The sequence below is a fragment of the Oncorhynchus kisutch genome, linkage group LG20, assembly GCF_002021735.2.
Source record: "Oncorhynchus kisutch isolate 150728-3 linkage group LG20, Okis_V2, whole genome shotgun sequence".
In the NCBI taxonomy this organism is placed as follows: Eukaryota; Metazoa; Chordata; class Actinopteri; order Salmoniformes; family Salmonidae; genus Oncorhynchus; species Oncorhynchus kisutch.
In genome coordinates, this window is record NC_034193.2 from 8,540,911 (window position 1) to 8,555,951 (window position 15,041).

The following is a 15,041-nucleotide window of genomic DNA, read 5'->3' on the forward strand; positions in this document are numbered from 1 at the left end:
CCCAGAGTGACAACAGATTGTCCCATCCCCAGGACCAGATGGGGCTCTGAGAGTGTCAGGCCACTTGACATCCCTGCCAGGCCTGGCAGGTTGACCCCTGACACCAGGTCAGTTTACGCTCACAGATAATGATGAGCTCCCAATTACACCACATAATTAACCATATATCATTATATCATCATATCTATCATTGGCTACAGTGTGCTGCGGTACTGCAAAAACACATTGCAAGTACAGTTGATAAGAGCAGGGTCAGGTGCACAAAACATATACATATATATATATATATATTTATCTCTTAAATTTACTGGATAGAAAGACAATTATTATTTTTAATCTGCTTATTTTTATTTCTCCCCCGAATTGGTAGTTACAGTCTTGTCCAATCGTTGCAACTGTGTTCTCCGAAACACGACCCGCCAAGCTTCTTGTCACACTGCTCGCTTAACCTGGTTAGCCAGCCGCACCAATGTGTCAGAGGAAACACTGTACAGATGGCGACCTGAAGACAGCATGCACGCACCCGGCCGCCACAAGGAGTCGCTAGAGCACGATGGGACAAGGACATCCCGGCTGGCCAAACCCTCCCCTAACCCGGACGACGCTGGGCCAATTGTGCACCGTCCCATGTGTCTCCCCGTCTTGGCCAGCTGCGACACAGCCCTTGATCGAACCCGGATCTGTAGTGATGCCTCTAGCACTGCGATGCAGTGCCTTAGATCTCTGGGCCACTCAGAGGCCCTCAGGAGGCCCTATCTGATTTAAGGACAATTCAAATCTCTAGCCTGAGAGGAACCACCCTCAACCAGGCAGGGAAAAGCTAGTCTCTAGCCTGAGAGGAACCACCCTCAACCAGGCAGTGAAGAGCTAGTCTCTGGAAGAGGACTGGGCTGAGGTTTTATCCTGACACTGTCTCAGATTACTAGTTTTGACCGTGGCTTAATGTGAGGCCTTTCTCAATAGCAAGGCTATGCTCACGGAGTCTGTACATAGACAAAGCTTTCCTTAAGTTTTGGTCAGTCACAGTGGTCAGGTATTCTGCCACTGTGTACTCTCTGTTTAGAGCCAAATAGCATTCTAGTTTGCTCTGTTTTTTTGTTAATTCTTTCCAATGTGAAGTAATTCTCTTTTTGTTTTGTCATGATTTGGTTGGGTTTAATAGTTTTGCTGTCCTGGGGATCTGTGGAGGGTGTTTGTGAACAGAGCAAGAGCAAGACCAGCTTGCTTAGGGGACTCTTCTCCAGGTTCATCTCTCTGTATGTGATGTATTTGTTATGGAAGGTTTGGGAATCACTTCCTTTAGGTGGTTGTAGAATTGAAGCTCTCTTTTCTGGATTTGCGTGTATTATTTGGTCTTCTACGTTGTACACCGAGGATGTTTTTGCAGAATTCTGCATGCAGACTCTCAATTTGGTGTTTGTCCCATTTTGTGAATTCTTGGCAATGGGCTCTATAACTGATTAAAGTATTTTTTGCCAGATCCTAATTGGTATGTCGAATTTTATGTTCCTTTTTATGGCATAGAAGGCCCTTCTTGCCTTGTCTCTCAGCTCGTTCACAGCTTTGTGGAGGTTCCCTGTGGCGCTGCTGTTTAGGCTGAAGTATGTATCGTTTTTTGTTTGCTCTGTAGAGGATGATGATTAAATCAAATCAAATGTTATATGTCACATGCGCCGAATACAACAGGTATAGACCTTTCCTTGAAATGCTTATTTACAAGCCCTTACTCAACAATGCAGTTCAAGAAATAGTTAAGAAAATATTTACTAAATAAACTAAAGTGAAAAAAAAGAATCTCAAGTGAACACAAGAAAATTACATAACGATAAAATGTTCAGTCTCCTGAGGGGGAAAAGGTGTTGTCATGGCCTCTTCACAACTGTCTTGGTGTGTTTGGACCATGATAGTTAATTGGTGATGTGGACAACAAGGAACTTGAAACTCTCGGCCACCTCCACTTCAACCCCATCAATGTTAATGGGGAATGTTAATGGGGGCCTGTTCGGGCCTCCTTTTCCTGTAGTCCACAATTAGCTCCTTTGTCTTGCTCACATTGAGAGAGAGGTTGTTGTCCTGGCACTGCACAGCCAGGTCTCTGACCTCCTCCCTATAGGCTGTCTCATCGTTGTCGGTGATCAGGCCTACCACTGTTGTGTCGTCAGCAAACCTAATGATGGTGTTGGAATTGTGCCTGGCCGTGCAGTCGTGAGGGAACAGGGAGTACAGGAGGGGACTGAGCACGCACCCCTGAGGGGCCACCGTGTTGAGGATCAGCGTGGCAGATCCACCACCAGATCCACCTGGGGGCGGCCCGTCAGGAGGTCCAGGAACCAGTTGCAGAGGGAGGTGTTTAGTCCCAGGTTCCTTAGCTTAGTGATGAGCTTCGTGGGCACTATGGTGTTGAACGCTGAGCTGAAGTCAATGAACAACATTCTCACATAGGTGTTCCTTTTGTCCAGGTGAGAAAGGGCAGTGTGTAGTGCGATTGAGATCGCATCATCTGTGGATCTTTCGGGGCAGTATTCGAATTGGAGTGGGTCTAGGGTTTCCGGCATCTGGTTGGAAAATGTACATACAGTCACTGTTGGGACATCGTCGTCGATGCACTTATTGATGAAGCCAGTGACTGAGGTGGTATACTCCTCAATGCCATTGGATGAATCCCGGAACATATTCAACTCTGTGCTAGCTAAACAGTCCTATAGCGTAGCATCCGTGTCATCTGACCACTTCCGTATTGATCGTGTCACTGGTACTTCCTGCTTTAGTTTTGTCTTGTAAGTAGGAATCAGGAGTATTGAATTATGGTCAGATTTGCCAAATGGGGGGTGAGGGAGAGCTTTAAATGCTTCTCTGTGTGTGGAGTAAAGGTGGTCTAGAGTTATTTTTCCTCTGGTTGCACATGTGATATGCTGGTGCAAATTAAGTAAAACAGATGTAAGTTTGCCTGCATTAAAGTCACCCGGGCCACTAGGAGCGCTGCTTCTGGATGAGCATTTTCTTGTTTGCTTATGGCCTTATAACAGCTCGTTGAGTGCAGTCTGAGTGCCACCATCGGTTTGTAGTGGTAAATAGACAGCTATGAAAAATATAGGTGTGAACTCTCTTGGTAGATAGTGTGGTCTACAGCTTATCATGAGGTAACTACCTCAGGTGAGCAATACCTCGAGACTTCTTTAATATTAGACATCGCGCACCATCAGTTATTGACAAATAGATACACAACCCCGCCCCTCGTCATACCAGATGTAGCTGCTCTGTCCTGCCAATGCACAGAGAAGCCAGCCAGCTCTATATTACCTGTGTCGTTGTTCAGCCACGTTTGAGGGAAACATAAGATATTACAGTTTTTAATATCTGGTTGGTAGGATAGCCTTAATCGTAAATCGTCCAGTTTGTTTTCCAATGCACGTTAGCCAATAATATGGAGTGAAGTGGTGATTTACCTACTCATCTGCAAATTCTAACAAGGCACCCCGCCCTCCTCCCATCTTTTCCTTCGTCTTTTATTCACGCTGATGATGGGGATTTGGGCCTTGTCTTGACAAAGCAGTAAATCCTTTGCGTTGCACTCATTGAAGAAAAAATCTTTGTTCAGTTCGAGGTGAGTAATCGCTGTTCTGATGTCCAGAAGCTCGTTTCGGTCATAAGAGACTGTAGCAGCAACATTATGTACAAAATTAGTCACAAACAATGCGAAAAACGAACAAAATAGCACAGTTGGTTAGGAGCCCGTAAAACGGGCAGCCATGCGTTACTTTAATAAGAAATAAAGAATATTGAGGATAGGTTGGTGTGAGGATGAAAAGCAGAGATTAGAGATTAAAGGGTAAACTTAGTGTTACCACAACCACACATATCTCCACTGACCTTTTGACCTTTCCCTCACCTCATCCTATTGGTGTGTTCTAGCTTTAATTTGCATATTTCCGTTAGGGAACGTCTACTCTGTGAGGTGCGCGTGTGTAATAACTCAGCTCGCCTTTGCACTCCTTCTAAATAACACACTTTGGCAAAGGGTAAAGTCCTCAAAATGTAGTACACTGTTTGTAACATATTCTAGCTTTGGGAACAGAAAACTGTACTGAGATCAAATGTTTCATCGATGAGAAAATGTGCAGAATGTCGGCCAAAATCCGTCTGGTTCCATCTTCTCCCACTGCCGGCCACTGGGCTTCCTCTTACTACCATATTTGGTAGTGAGTGGAAACACCAAGCGGATGCTTCATATCTATACATCCGGTGAAATATCTCTCATTGTTCTATCTGTTGTATCTGTGCATTCAAATTGCCATTGATAAAATGCAATTGTGTTCGTTGTCCGTAGCTTATGCCTGCCTGTACCATAACCCCACATCCACCATGGAGCACTCTGTTCACAACGTTGATATCAGAAAAATTGCTCGTCCACTTGCACATACTACAGTTGAAACCGGGATTCATCCGTCAAGAGCACACTTCTCCAGCGTGCCAGTGGCCATCGAAGGTGAGCATTTGCCCACTGAAGTTGGTTACGACACCGAACTACAGTCAGATCAAGACCCTTGGGAGGACGAGCATACAGATGAGCTTCCCTGAGATGGTTTCTGACAGTCTGTGCAGAAATCCTTCAATTGTGCAAACTCACAGTTTCATCAGCTGTCCGGGTGGCTGATCCCGCTTGTGAAGAAGCCAGATGTGGAGGTCCTGGGCTGGCGTGGTTACACATGGTCTGCGAATGTGAGGGCGGTTGGACGTACTGCCAAATTCAGTAAAACAACATTGGAGACAGATTATGTTAGCGAAATGAACATTCAATTCCTTGGCAACAGCTCTGGTGGACATTCCTACAGTCAGCATGCCAATTGCACGCTCCCTCAAAACATGAGACATCTGTGGCATTGTGTTGTGTGACAAAACTGCACATTTTAGAGTGGCCTTTTATTGTCCCCAGCACAAGGTGCACCTGTGTAATGATCATGCTGTTTAATCAGCTTCTTGATACGCCACACCTGTCAGGTGGATGGAGTATCTTGACAAAGGTGAAATGCTCACGAACAGGGATGTAAACAAATTTGTACACAAAATTTGAGAGAAATAAGCTTTTTGTGCACATGGAACATTTCTGGGATCTTTTATTTCGGCTCATGAAATATGGGACCAACAGTTTACATTATGCGTTTATATATATTTTTTTGTTCAGAGCTACCACTAGAGATAAAGGATTGTATAGTTTTGTCTCATTTTCTGAACCAGTCATCAAATATGTTGCCGTATTTGTCTTTTGATACAGGAATTGTGTTTCTCTTACTGTATGCGAATCTGTCTTTACAAATCCTGTGGTCAGTATCACAAGTATAGATGACAGTGTTGCAATCAATTTGTTGTTTACTAATAATTCAACATGGCAGCCATTCAGAGGTTTAGATAGGTAGTTCTGTTCAGATCCGGAGAAGAAGGCATCCCCGATGACGGATTCCAATTCAGTGGTCTTTCACAGAGTCAGATGTTCTCACGTGGCTGTGGTTCATTTGCAATTCAGATTAACTCGTTAAAAGCAGCGTATCAATTTATACCAATGGATTCCCTGGGCTTGACGTTGCACATGTGCGCCTGTGTTTTTACACAGGAATATAATTGCCGTGCAAATGGCTGAAGAACGGCTGCCAAAACATGTGATCTTCAGAAGTGGTGTGCTAGGTGAGATCACGTCTGACAGGAAAGGGAGTCTAGTGGATTCTTTGAAAGCAGGGTTTTGGAATGGGAGAGTGAAACCTGGGCTAAGAGTAGGGGAGTCTGAATTCTGTTATGACATAGAAATAGTGTCATAAAGGGGGAAAACATAAGTGTCTCTTGATTACTGTGTGTGTGTGTTTGTGTGTGTGTGTGTGTTTGTGCTCCAACACATGTATATATCTATATTAAATCAGGTGTGGCCCATCCAGCCATCCCATCCCAGTACTGTACAGTGTGATCTGATCTCCATAAGGCCTAGACGACCGGGGTGATCTAGCCCTCATTAAGGCTCTCTCTGGGGGGTTGAGGAGGGGAGGCAGGGCGGTCTGGGCCCAGCTATGATGGATGTCTGCTGGAAGTGGACAGGGCAACGCTACAATGGATTGGAGCCTTAATGGTCCCCAGTGCAGCGAAATGGATGAGTGGGCGCTCAGTCCGACACACACATATATATACACAGACACACACACACACACTCATTCACTCATTCACTCATTCACTCACACATACAAATGCACACACTGTGTTGGTATCAATAAGAGAACAATTTCAATGTTTTGTCATTGACACATTGGTTCTTAATGTACTATATACAGACTAAACAGATTTGGTAGTTGATGCCAGTTTATTCTGTCACATTAAAAAATATCTTTATGTAGTTTTACTCCACCATCCCACATCTGTTCTCACACACACACACACACACACACACACACACACACACACACACACACACACACACACACACACACACACACACACACACACACACACACACACACACACACACACACACACACCCAGCATGGGGGTGATGGGACTCCAGAGGCTTCCCCGAACCCCACCTGCTACCCTCGGCCCAGCTGAGACCCAGGCTCATCGTTCCCCCAACTCCCACACACTTTACCCCCCACTCCTCCAGGATCAATACCTATGGCTGCTTGGGCTTGTCCCCATGGCCTAGGAGTGGGAGGGGAGGGGGGGGGAGTGGCTCAACAGAGAGATGAAGAAAGGGATGATTAAAGATTGCTCTTCAAAGACAAAAACAAGTGAGAGGTTGTAAACATGCTAAATCTCTCTTTTCATCCAGAGCATCTACAAAATGGATGCCACGATTACTGCAACACAATAGACATGGGGAACCGGGTCTCTATGACAACAATAGAGAGAATAGAGGGATATGCTCTGTGATAATGTTAAGGTATCGTAATGCTAAGGTGATGGAGTTCTGTTCCATTCTCACTCAATGGTCCTCTATGAGAGCAGCCTAATGGAAGCAGGGTTGTACCCATCACTCGCCACTGTAACGGTTCTCAAATATTTACTGTATACTCTACGTCAAGTGTCCTTTAGCACTGATAGTATTACGTTGATGTTACATTGGTGATGATAATTGTACAATTATTTACTTGATTCTTTTAGTGACGCGTATTAATGGATTGTTGACAATAAGTCTGTGGCCGTATCTCATTCTAGCTCATAAATCTGGTGGTGTAGCTGCACTGTAGTAGGAAGTTGTTAGTGACCATGAGGTTATGAGTTCAAATCCCATTTAAGGCTAAGTCCCAATTTTGTTCACAGTACAAAATTATACAAGATCTTAGAGTAATTTATATCAGACTACAGCAGCATACAGTCATTTTATAGAGAAGAAACATTCAATTTGTTTATATTTAATTTATTTTTTACAAAAGCTTTAGGCAAAGTGCAGAAATGTATTCTTGGCAATGAATATATTATATGCACTAACTTCCCCTTAGACCTGGTGGCTCAGGATGAGTTTTGGATAGTTTGCACTCAAGAGGTTGTGAGTTCAAATCCCAAGGGATATTGAGTACCAAGTAATCATTATGCTGTCAATTAACACCTTAATTTATCTGTAAAAATACAGGAATGTTGTAGATGTACCGTATTTTCACCGCAACTAGACAAAAACCTCCATGGGACAATGACACAACGTTCTAGCGGCATCCCTGGAACAAAGCGGGAACTAGACAAAACCTGCAGGGGACCTTGACTGTTTAAATTCAATTAATATCAATAATGCCTTTTAAAGTAAAGTATTCTGATTGGCATATGACATCTCGGCTTTCACATGTGCTCACATGTTGTCACGTAATTTCATGTTGTCACATGTGGAAATGTTGCTACCCTATGTTGTAAACAATAACAATCACAAGAGATTGTGTTTTCAAACGTGCTCAAAAGTTGTCACATGTGTAGTGTCATGGTATCACTTTGTCACATTAATTTCACATGAGATCATGTTTTCACATGTGCTCGCTCACATGTTGTCACACTATCACGTTAACTTCACATTAAATCATATGTGTTTTTCTCCTTAAAGGGTGTGTGTGTGTTAGGGTTAGGGGTTAGGGTTAGGAGTTAGGGTTAGGATGTTAGGGTTAGGAGTTAGGGGTTAGGAGTTAGGGGTTAGGGTTAGGGGTTAGGGGTTAGGGGTTAGGGGTTAGGAGTTAGGGGTTAGGGTTAGGGGTTAGGGTTAGGGGTTAGGGGTTAGGAGTTAGGGGTTAGGGGTTAGGGTTAGGGTTAAGGGTTAGGGGTTAGGGTTAGGGGTTAGGAGTTAGGGGTTAGGGTTAGGGGTTAGGGGTTAGGAGTTAGGGGTTAGGGTTAGGAGTTAGGGTTAGGGGTTAGGGGTTAGGGTTAGGAGTTAGGGACAATAGGATTTTTAATGGTCAAACATGTTTACAACCCAAAAGGTCTTGACATTTTACAAAAATAGAGTTGTGTGTGTGTGTGTGTCTGTGTGTGTGTGTCTGTGTGTGTGTTTCTGTGTGTGTGTGTGTGTGTGTCTGTGTGTGTGTGTGGGGGGTATAAAATAAAATAAAAATCGAATAAAATTTTATTGGTCGCATACAAATATTTAGCAGATATTTTTGCATAATGCTTGTGTGTATATGTGTTTGTAGGTAGACTAAAGTGTGTGTGTGTGGTGTGTATGTGTGGTGTGTATGTGTGTGTGTGATGGGGCCAGGTTGGGGGAATGGATCTATTGATAGAAGGTCATATTGCAAGGGAGGCAGAGGGAGGTGGTAGACTTTTCAGTGCTGAAACCTGATTCACAAGCATCCTGTCCTCTGTTTGTTCCCTCCATCCCTCCATCTCTCCATCCCTCCATCTCTCAGTCCCTTCATCCCCCCATCTCTCCATCCCTCCATTTCTCTATCTCTCTATCCCTCCATTTATCCATCTCTCCATCCCTCCATCCCTTCATCCCTCCAATAGGCTACCCTGGGGCAGCAGGGTAGCCTAGTGGTTAGAGCATTGGAAGGTTGCAAGTTCAAACCCCCGAGCTGACAGAGTGCAAATCTGTTCTTCTGCCCCTGAACAGGCAGTTAACCCACTGTTCCTAGGCCCTCATTGAAAATAAGAATTTGTTCTTAACTGACTTGCCTAGTTAAATAAAGGTTTAAAAAAAATAAAATCTCTTCATCATCCTGTCTTGTCTCTGTCCCCCAACTATCTCCTCAAAGGGATCCCATAATTCTTAGTGAAATATGACGCAGCAGCCGTGGGGGGAAAAACAGATGTGGTCAGCGAGGTGTGTGGCAGCTGTACCTGGGTCTCCATGAGGTCTGGTGGGGCCCAGGAGTCATTGCTGCTAAATGAGGTCCATCTGTCGAGGTGATCGAATGTGGTGTGATGTTTATATAGCCCTGTGTGTGTGTGAGAGAGTTTACAATACTAAGACCAGGGCGTGACAGTCTTTTTGTTTTTGTATATATTTCAATGTATTTCGATCTCTTTTTCCATTTTTAAATGAAATATTCCTTCCGGCAACCCGCCTCACCCAATGTGATACGGATCTGCTATTTTTTAGACGTTATAGCTAGAACCTCCATCAGAAGCTACCCAGCTAATTAGCTACTAGCTATTTAGTCATTGTTAGCCACTGCTAGAGGCCTTTACCTTTAGCTCAGACACCAGCTGCTTTTAGCCTGGATAATACAGTACAAACCTTTTCCAACATCAGCTTTAACCTGCTTGTACAGGTTTGGGATTTCAGGCTTCGGAAAATAATGTTTGTGATGGCCACTTTGTAGTGAGGCACGGCAACCTTCATCAGCCTCAGAAAGACAGGCCTCTCAACAATGTGAAATGGCATCATGTCCTTTGCAATGTAATATGAAAGGGGTACAGTGAGGTCTTGAGTATGTTTTGACGTGGGTGCATAAGGAGCCTGTCTTTTAAATGCTTGCTGCAGTGTCTGTATCACAACTGTAGATGAGGATGGACCAATAGCATCACTGGGTTTGCCTGCTGCACGTCCATCTCTGTAAACAAGGGAACAACAAGTGTATTATTATTATTATTATTGGTGTTGTTACATTATAATTATTCACTCACTCAAACTAACAAACAAACAAACACACAAACACACACACAGTCTATTTTCCGTGTTGCATTTTAGTATGTGCAATGATCCCATGCTCAATTTACATAAATACAAATGAGTCTGGTAGAGGAGTCTGGTACAGGAGTCTGGTAGAGGAGTCTGGTAGAGGAGTCTGGTAGAGGAGTCTGGTACAGGAGTCTGGTAGAGGAGTCTGGTAGAGGAGTCTGGTAGAGGAGTCTTGGTAGGGGAGTCTGGTAGGGGAGTCTGGTACAGGAGTCTGGTAGAGGAGTCTGGTACAGGAGTCTGGTAGAGGAGTCTGGTAGAGGAGTCTGGTAGAGGAGTCTGGTACAGGAGTCTGGTAGAGGAGTCTGGTAGAGGAGTCTGGTAGAGGAGTCTGGTAGGGGAGTCTGGTAGGGGAGTCTGGTAGAGGAGTCTGGTAGAGGAGTCTGGTACAGGAGTCTGGTAGAGGAGTCTGGTAGAGGAGTCTGGTACAGGAGTCTGGTAGAGGAGTCTGGTACAGGAGTCTGGTACAGGAGTCTGGTAGAGGAGTCTGGTAGAGGAGTCTGGTAGAGGAGTCTGGTACAGGAGTCTGGTACAGGAGTCTGGTACAGGAGTCTGGTAGAGAAGTCTGGTACAGGAGTCTGGTACAGGAGTCTGGTACAGGAGTCTGGTAGAGGAGTCTGGTAGAGAAGTCTGGTACAGGAGTCTGGTACAGGAGTCTGGTAGAGGAGTCTGGTAGAGGAGTCTGGTAGAGGAGTCTGGTACATGAGTCTGGTAGAGGAGTCTGGTTTAGGAGTCTGGTAGAGGAGTCTGGTACAGGAGTCTGGTAGAGGAGTCTGGTACAGGAGTCTGGTACAGGAGTCTGGTACAGGAGTCTGGTAGAGGAGTCTGGTAGGGGAGTCTGGTAGGGGAGTCTGGTAGAGGAGTCTGGTAGAGGAGTCTGGTACAGGAGTCTGGTAGAGGAGTCTGGTAGAGGAGTCTGGTACAGGAGTCTGGTAGAGGAGTCTGGTAGAGGAGTCTGGTACAGGAGTCTGGTAGAGGAGTCTGGTAGAGGAGTCTGGTACAGGAGTCTGGTAGAGGAGTCTGGTAGAGGAGTCTGGTACAGGAGTCTGGTAGAGGAGTCTGGTACAGGAGTCTGGTACAGGAGTCTGGTAGAGAGTCTGGTAGAGGAGTCTGGTAGAGAAGTCTGGTACAGGAGTCTGGTACAGGAGTCTGGTAGAGGAGTCTGGTAGAGGAGTCTGGTAGAGGAGTCTGGTAGAGGAGTCTGGTAGAGGAGTTTGGTAGCGGAGTCTGGTAGAGGAGTCTGGTAGAGGAGTCTGGTACATGAGTCTGGTAGAGGAGTCTGGTTTAGGAGTCTGGTAGAGGAGTCTGGTACAGGAGTCTGGTAGAGGAGTCTGGTACAGGAGTCTGGTACAGGAGTCTGGTAGAGGAGTCTGGTACAGGAGTCTGGTACAGGAGTCTGGTAGAGGAGTCTGCTAGAGGAGTCTGGTACAGGAGTCTGGTACAGGAGTCTGGTAGAGGAGTCTGGTAGAGGAGTCTGGTAGAGAAGTCTGGTACAGGAGTCTGGTACAGGAGTCTGGTAGAGAAGTCTGGTACAGGAGTCTGGTACAGGAGTCTGGTAGAGAAGTCTGGTACAGGAGTCTGGTACAGGAGTCTGGTAGAGGAGTCTGGTAGAGGAGTCTGGTCGAGGAGTCTGGTAGAGGAGTCTGGTAGAGGAGTCTGGTCGAGGAGTCTGGTACAGGAGTCTGGTCGAGGAGTCTGGTAGAGGAGTCTGGTACAGGAGTCTGGTACAGGAGTCTGGTAGAGGAGTCTGGTAGAGGAGTCTGGTAGGGGAGTCTGGTAGAGGAGTCTGGTAGAGGAGTCTGGTAGGGGAGTCTGGTAGAGGAGTCTGGTACAGGAGTCTGGTACAGGAGTCTGGTAGAGGAGTCTGGTAGGGGAGTCTGGTAGAGGAGTCTGGTAGAGGAGTCTGGTAGGGGAGTCTGGTAGGGGAGTCTGGTAGGGGAGTCTGGTAGAGGAGTCTGGTAGAGGAGTCTGGTACAGGAGTCTGGTAGAGGAGTCTGGTAGAGGAGTCTGGTACAGGAGTCTGGTAGAGGAGTCTGGTACAGGAGTCTGGTAGAGGAGTCTGGTAGAGGAGTCTGGTAGGGGAGTCTGGTAGAGGAGTCTGGTAGGGGAGTCTGGTACAGGAGTCTGGTAGAGGAGTCTGGTACAGGAGTCTGGTAGGGGAGTCTGGTAGAGGAGTCTGGTAGGGGAGTCTGGTAGAGGAGTCTGGTAGAGGAGTCTGGTAGAGGAGTCTGGTAGGGGAGTCTGGTAGAGGAGTCTGGTAGAGGAGTCTGGTAGAGGAGTCTGGGAGTCTATAGTGTTTCTCCTGTTGAAACACTTTTACAACCAAGTCGACGTCTTGACGGATTTTAAATGAACAAAATATGTTGGTTGGGTGACTGAACTACATAACATGTTATCGTGTGTAATGGGTGACTGAACTACATAACATGTTATCGTGTGTAATGGGAGAATAGAGTCTGCAGACACAACGCACACAGCAGCAGAACAACGTGTAGTGTTTATACAGGAGTAGGCAACACTGAAAGCTTCAGTTTATATTATTGACAAGCTATTAGCAAGTTAGACAGACAATCCATGACATTTTCCCCCATTCCGAAGTCCCCACATCATGCATTGAGCTAAAAGTTAACTTACCTTGCATTCGCTATAAAGTAGATGTTGGTGGTCACGAAGTTGACTCAAGAGATTTGAAGTGTTGCCCCTTTCACAGCAATTTTTGCATGTTGTTCTGCAGACAGGGTGACCATCTTCGATTAAGTTTCCCTCAGCACTCTTGTAAAATCCCAAACACGACCACACTTCAGATTTGGTCCTCTTAGAAGGCTGAAAAATCTCCTGAGCGCTGTCACTGCCTTCCGCCATGTTCTCCTACAAAACAAAACCCACGTTGCCAACTTTGGTTGATGTTGGGCAGTATTTTCCGTTCGTTTTTCACATCGTGGTAATCACACACGGTTTTAATGATAATTAAAATTTGAAACGGTAATACTAACCGTCTGGAATTTTACCGTGGTTTATCGTGAAACCGGTAACCGTTTCATCCCTAGTTACCTTATCATCTAACGTCAAGTCAATAATATTAACTAAAGTAACGTCATAATCAACATAGTTACTAGAACTAACTTGTTAGTAAACCCTCTACAATCATGCAGTACAGTATACAGTCAGAAGGCAGTTTAGCAGTTACACCGGCGGGCCCCGGTGGAAATAACTTAATTAAAGCTTACCTTGACTTGGAAGAGTTTCAGTGTTGCATAGCCATAGCCATCTACCTAACATAGCATCCCTCTCTGTTCGAGTCTGGTGTTTGAGTAGGCTAAACTAGCTAGCTCCAATCAGCTAGCAAAGTGAAAGTTAATTTAAAAAAATACAACCAAATAGCTCTCTCTTTCTCTCCTCTCTCTCTCTCTTGCTTCTCCTTCATTTTTGAAGAAATGTATTTATTAAAAACTGTTCAACTGTTGTCTTTCTTTCTCTTTGAGTCAACTACTCACCACATTTTATGCACTGCGGTGCTAGCAAGCTGTAGATTATGCGTTCATTAGTAGATTCATTCTCTGATACTTTGATTGGGTGGACATGCCAGTTCATGCAGCAAGAGCTCTGATAGGTTGGAGAAAATCCTCCGTAAGTTGTCATAATTACTGTGTAAGTCTATGGAAGGGGGTGAGAACCATGAGCCTCCTATGTTTTGTATTGAAGTCAATGTACCCAGAGGAGGACGGAAGCTAGCTGTCCTCCAGCTACATCATGGTGCTACCTTACAGAGTGCTGCTGAGGCTACTGTAGACCTTCATTACAAAACAGTGTTTTAATCAATTATTTGGTGACATGTGAATATATATATATATATATATATATAGTATGTTTAAAAATGTTAACTTTTGAAATGTTTCAATATTTGTATTTTTATGAAATTCACTAAGAAAGATCGTCCTCCCCTTCCTCCTCTGAGGAGCCTCCACTGTGTGAAGTATAGAGATGTGGTAGTCATGAGAAAAATATTATTGCATACAGAATGAGTCCAACTTATTATGTGACTTGCTAAGCACATTTTTACTCATGAACTTATTTAGGCTTGCTATAACAAAGGGGTTATAATTCCATTTACGGGGTATTGTGTGTAGGCCAGTGACACAACATCTCAATTTAATCCATTTTAAATTCAAGCTGTAACACAACTAAATGTGGAAAAAGTCAAGGGGTGTGAATACTCTTGAAGGCACTGTACAACCTATAGCATATATAGATCTAGGAATAATAATTGTTGTTGTTGGCATAGCCCGAATATACCCATGGCCAGGACATAGATATTTAGGTGACAGGCATGTTAATGACAACCTCCATTACTGACATTTACAGATGTTACATCATTTAAACATACTTTATCTCTCTCTCTTTCTTTTTTCCTTTCTCTCCCTCCCTACATCCCCCAGGAGTATGATGCCCAGGGCCTTGGATGGCCAGGTTGTCATGGAGAAGACACCGCGTTATTTTGTTACCGTGGAGACCCCGGGGCGTGTACACTCCATGTCGCATGACGTGAAGCTGATTGTGGTGGTCCGAGACCCTGTGACCCGGGCCATCTCTGACTACACCCAGATCATCTCCAAGACCCCCCACATCCCCACCTTCGAGACCCTCGCCTTCAAGAACCGCACCAATGGTCAGAATCATAGTGATACATTTTTATTTGTATAGACCTATGAATAAAGGAATGAACGGATGGATGAATGCATGAATTCATTAATTCATTGATGAATGAATGACACAAAAACATAGTTTTTCCCTAGTCAAATGCAGTACCCACACAAATACTCTATTCTTTAATCCTGTCTTCAATCCTGTCTTCAGTCGTGTCTCCAGTCCTGTCTTCAGGGTCTTAAACCAGTATCTTGTTTTGGTCTCA

The 15,041-nt window shown here is 44.8% G+C and overlaps 1 protein-coding gene across 1 annotated transcript in view; it reads left to right on the forward strand.

Annotated features, from left to right (window-relative positions):
• Positions 1–15,041, forward strand: part of LOC109866066 (heparan sulfate glucosamine 3-O-sulfotransferase 6-like) — a 32,095-nt gene that overhangs the window by 11,283 nt on the left and 5,771 nt on the right. The window contains exon 2 of the mRNA XM_031800025.1: positions 14,569–14,798. Within this exon, the coding sequence (XP_031655885.1) occupies positions 14,569–14,798 (230 nt within the window). The remainder of the gene's footprint in view (positions 1–14,568; positions 14,799–15,041) is intronic.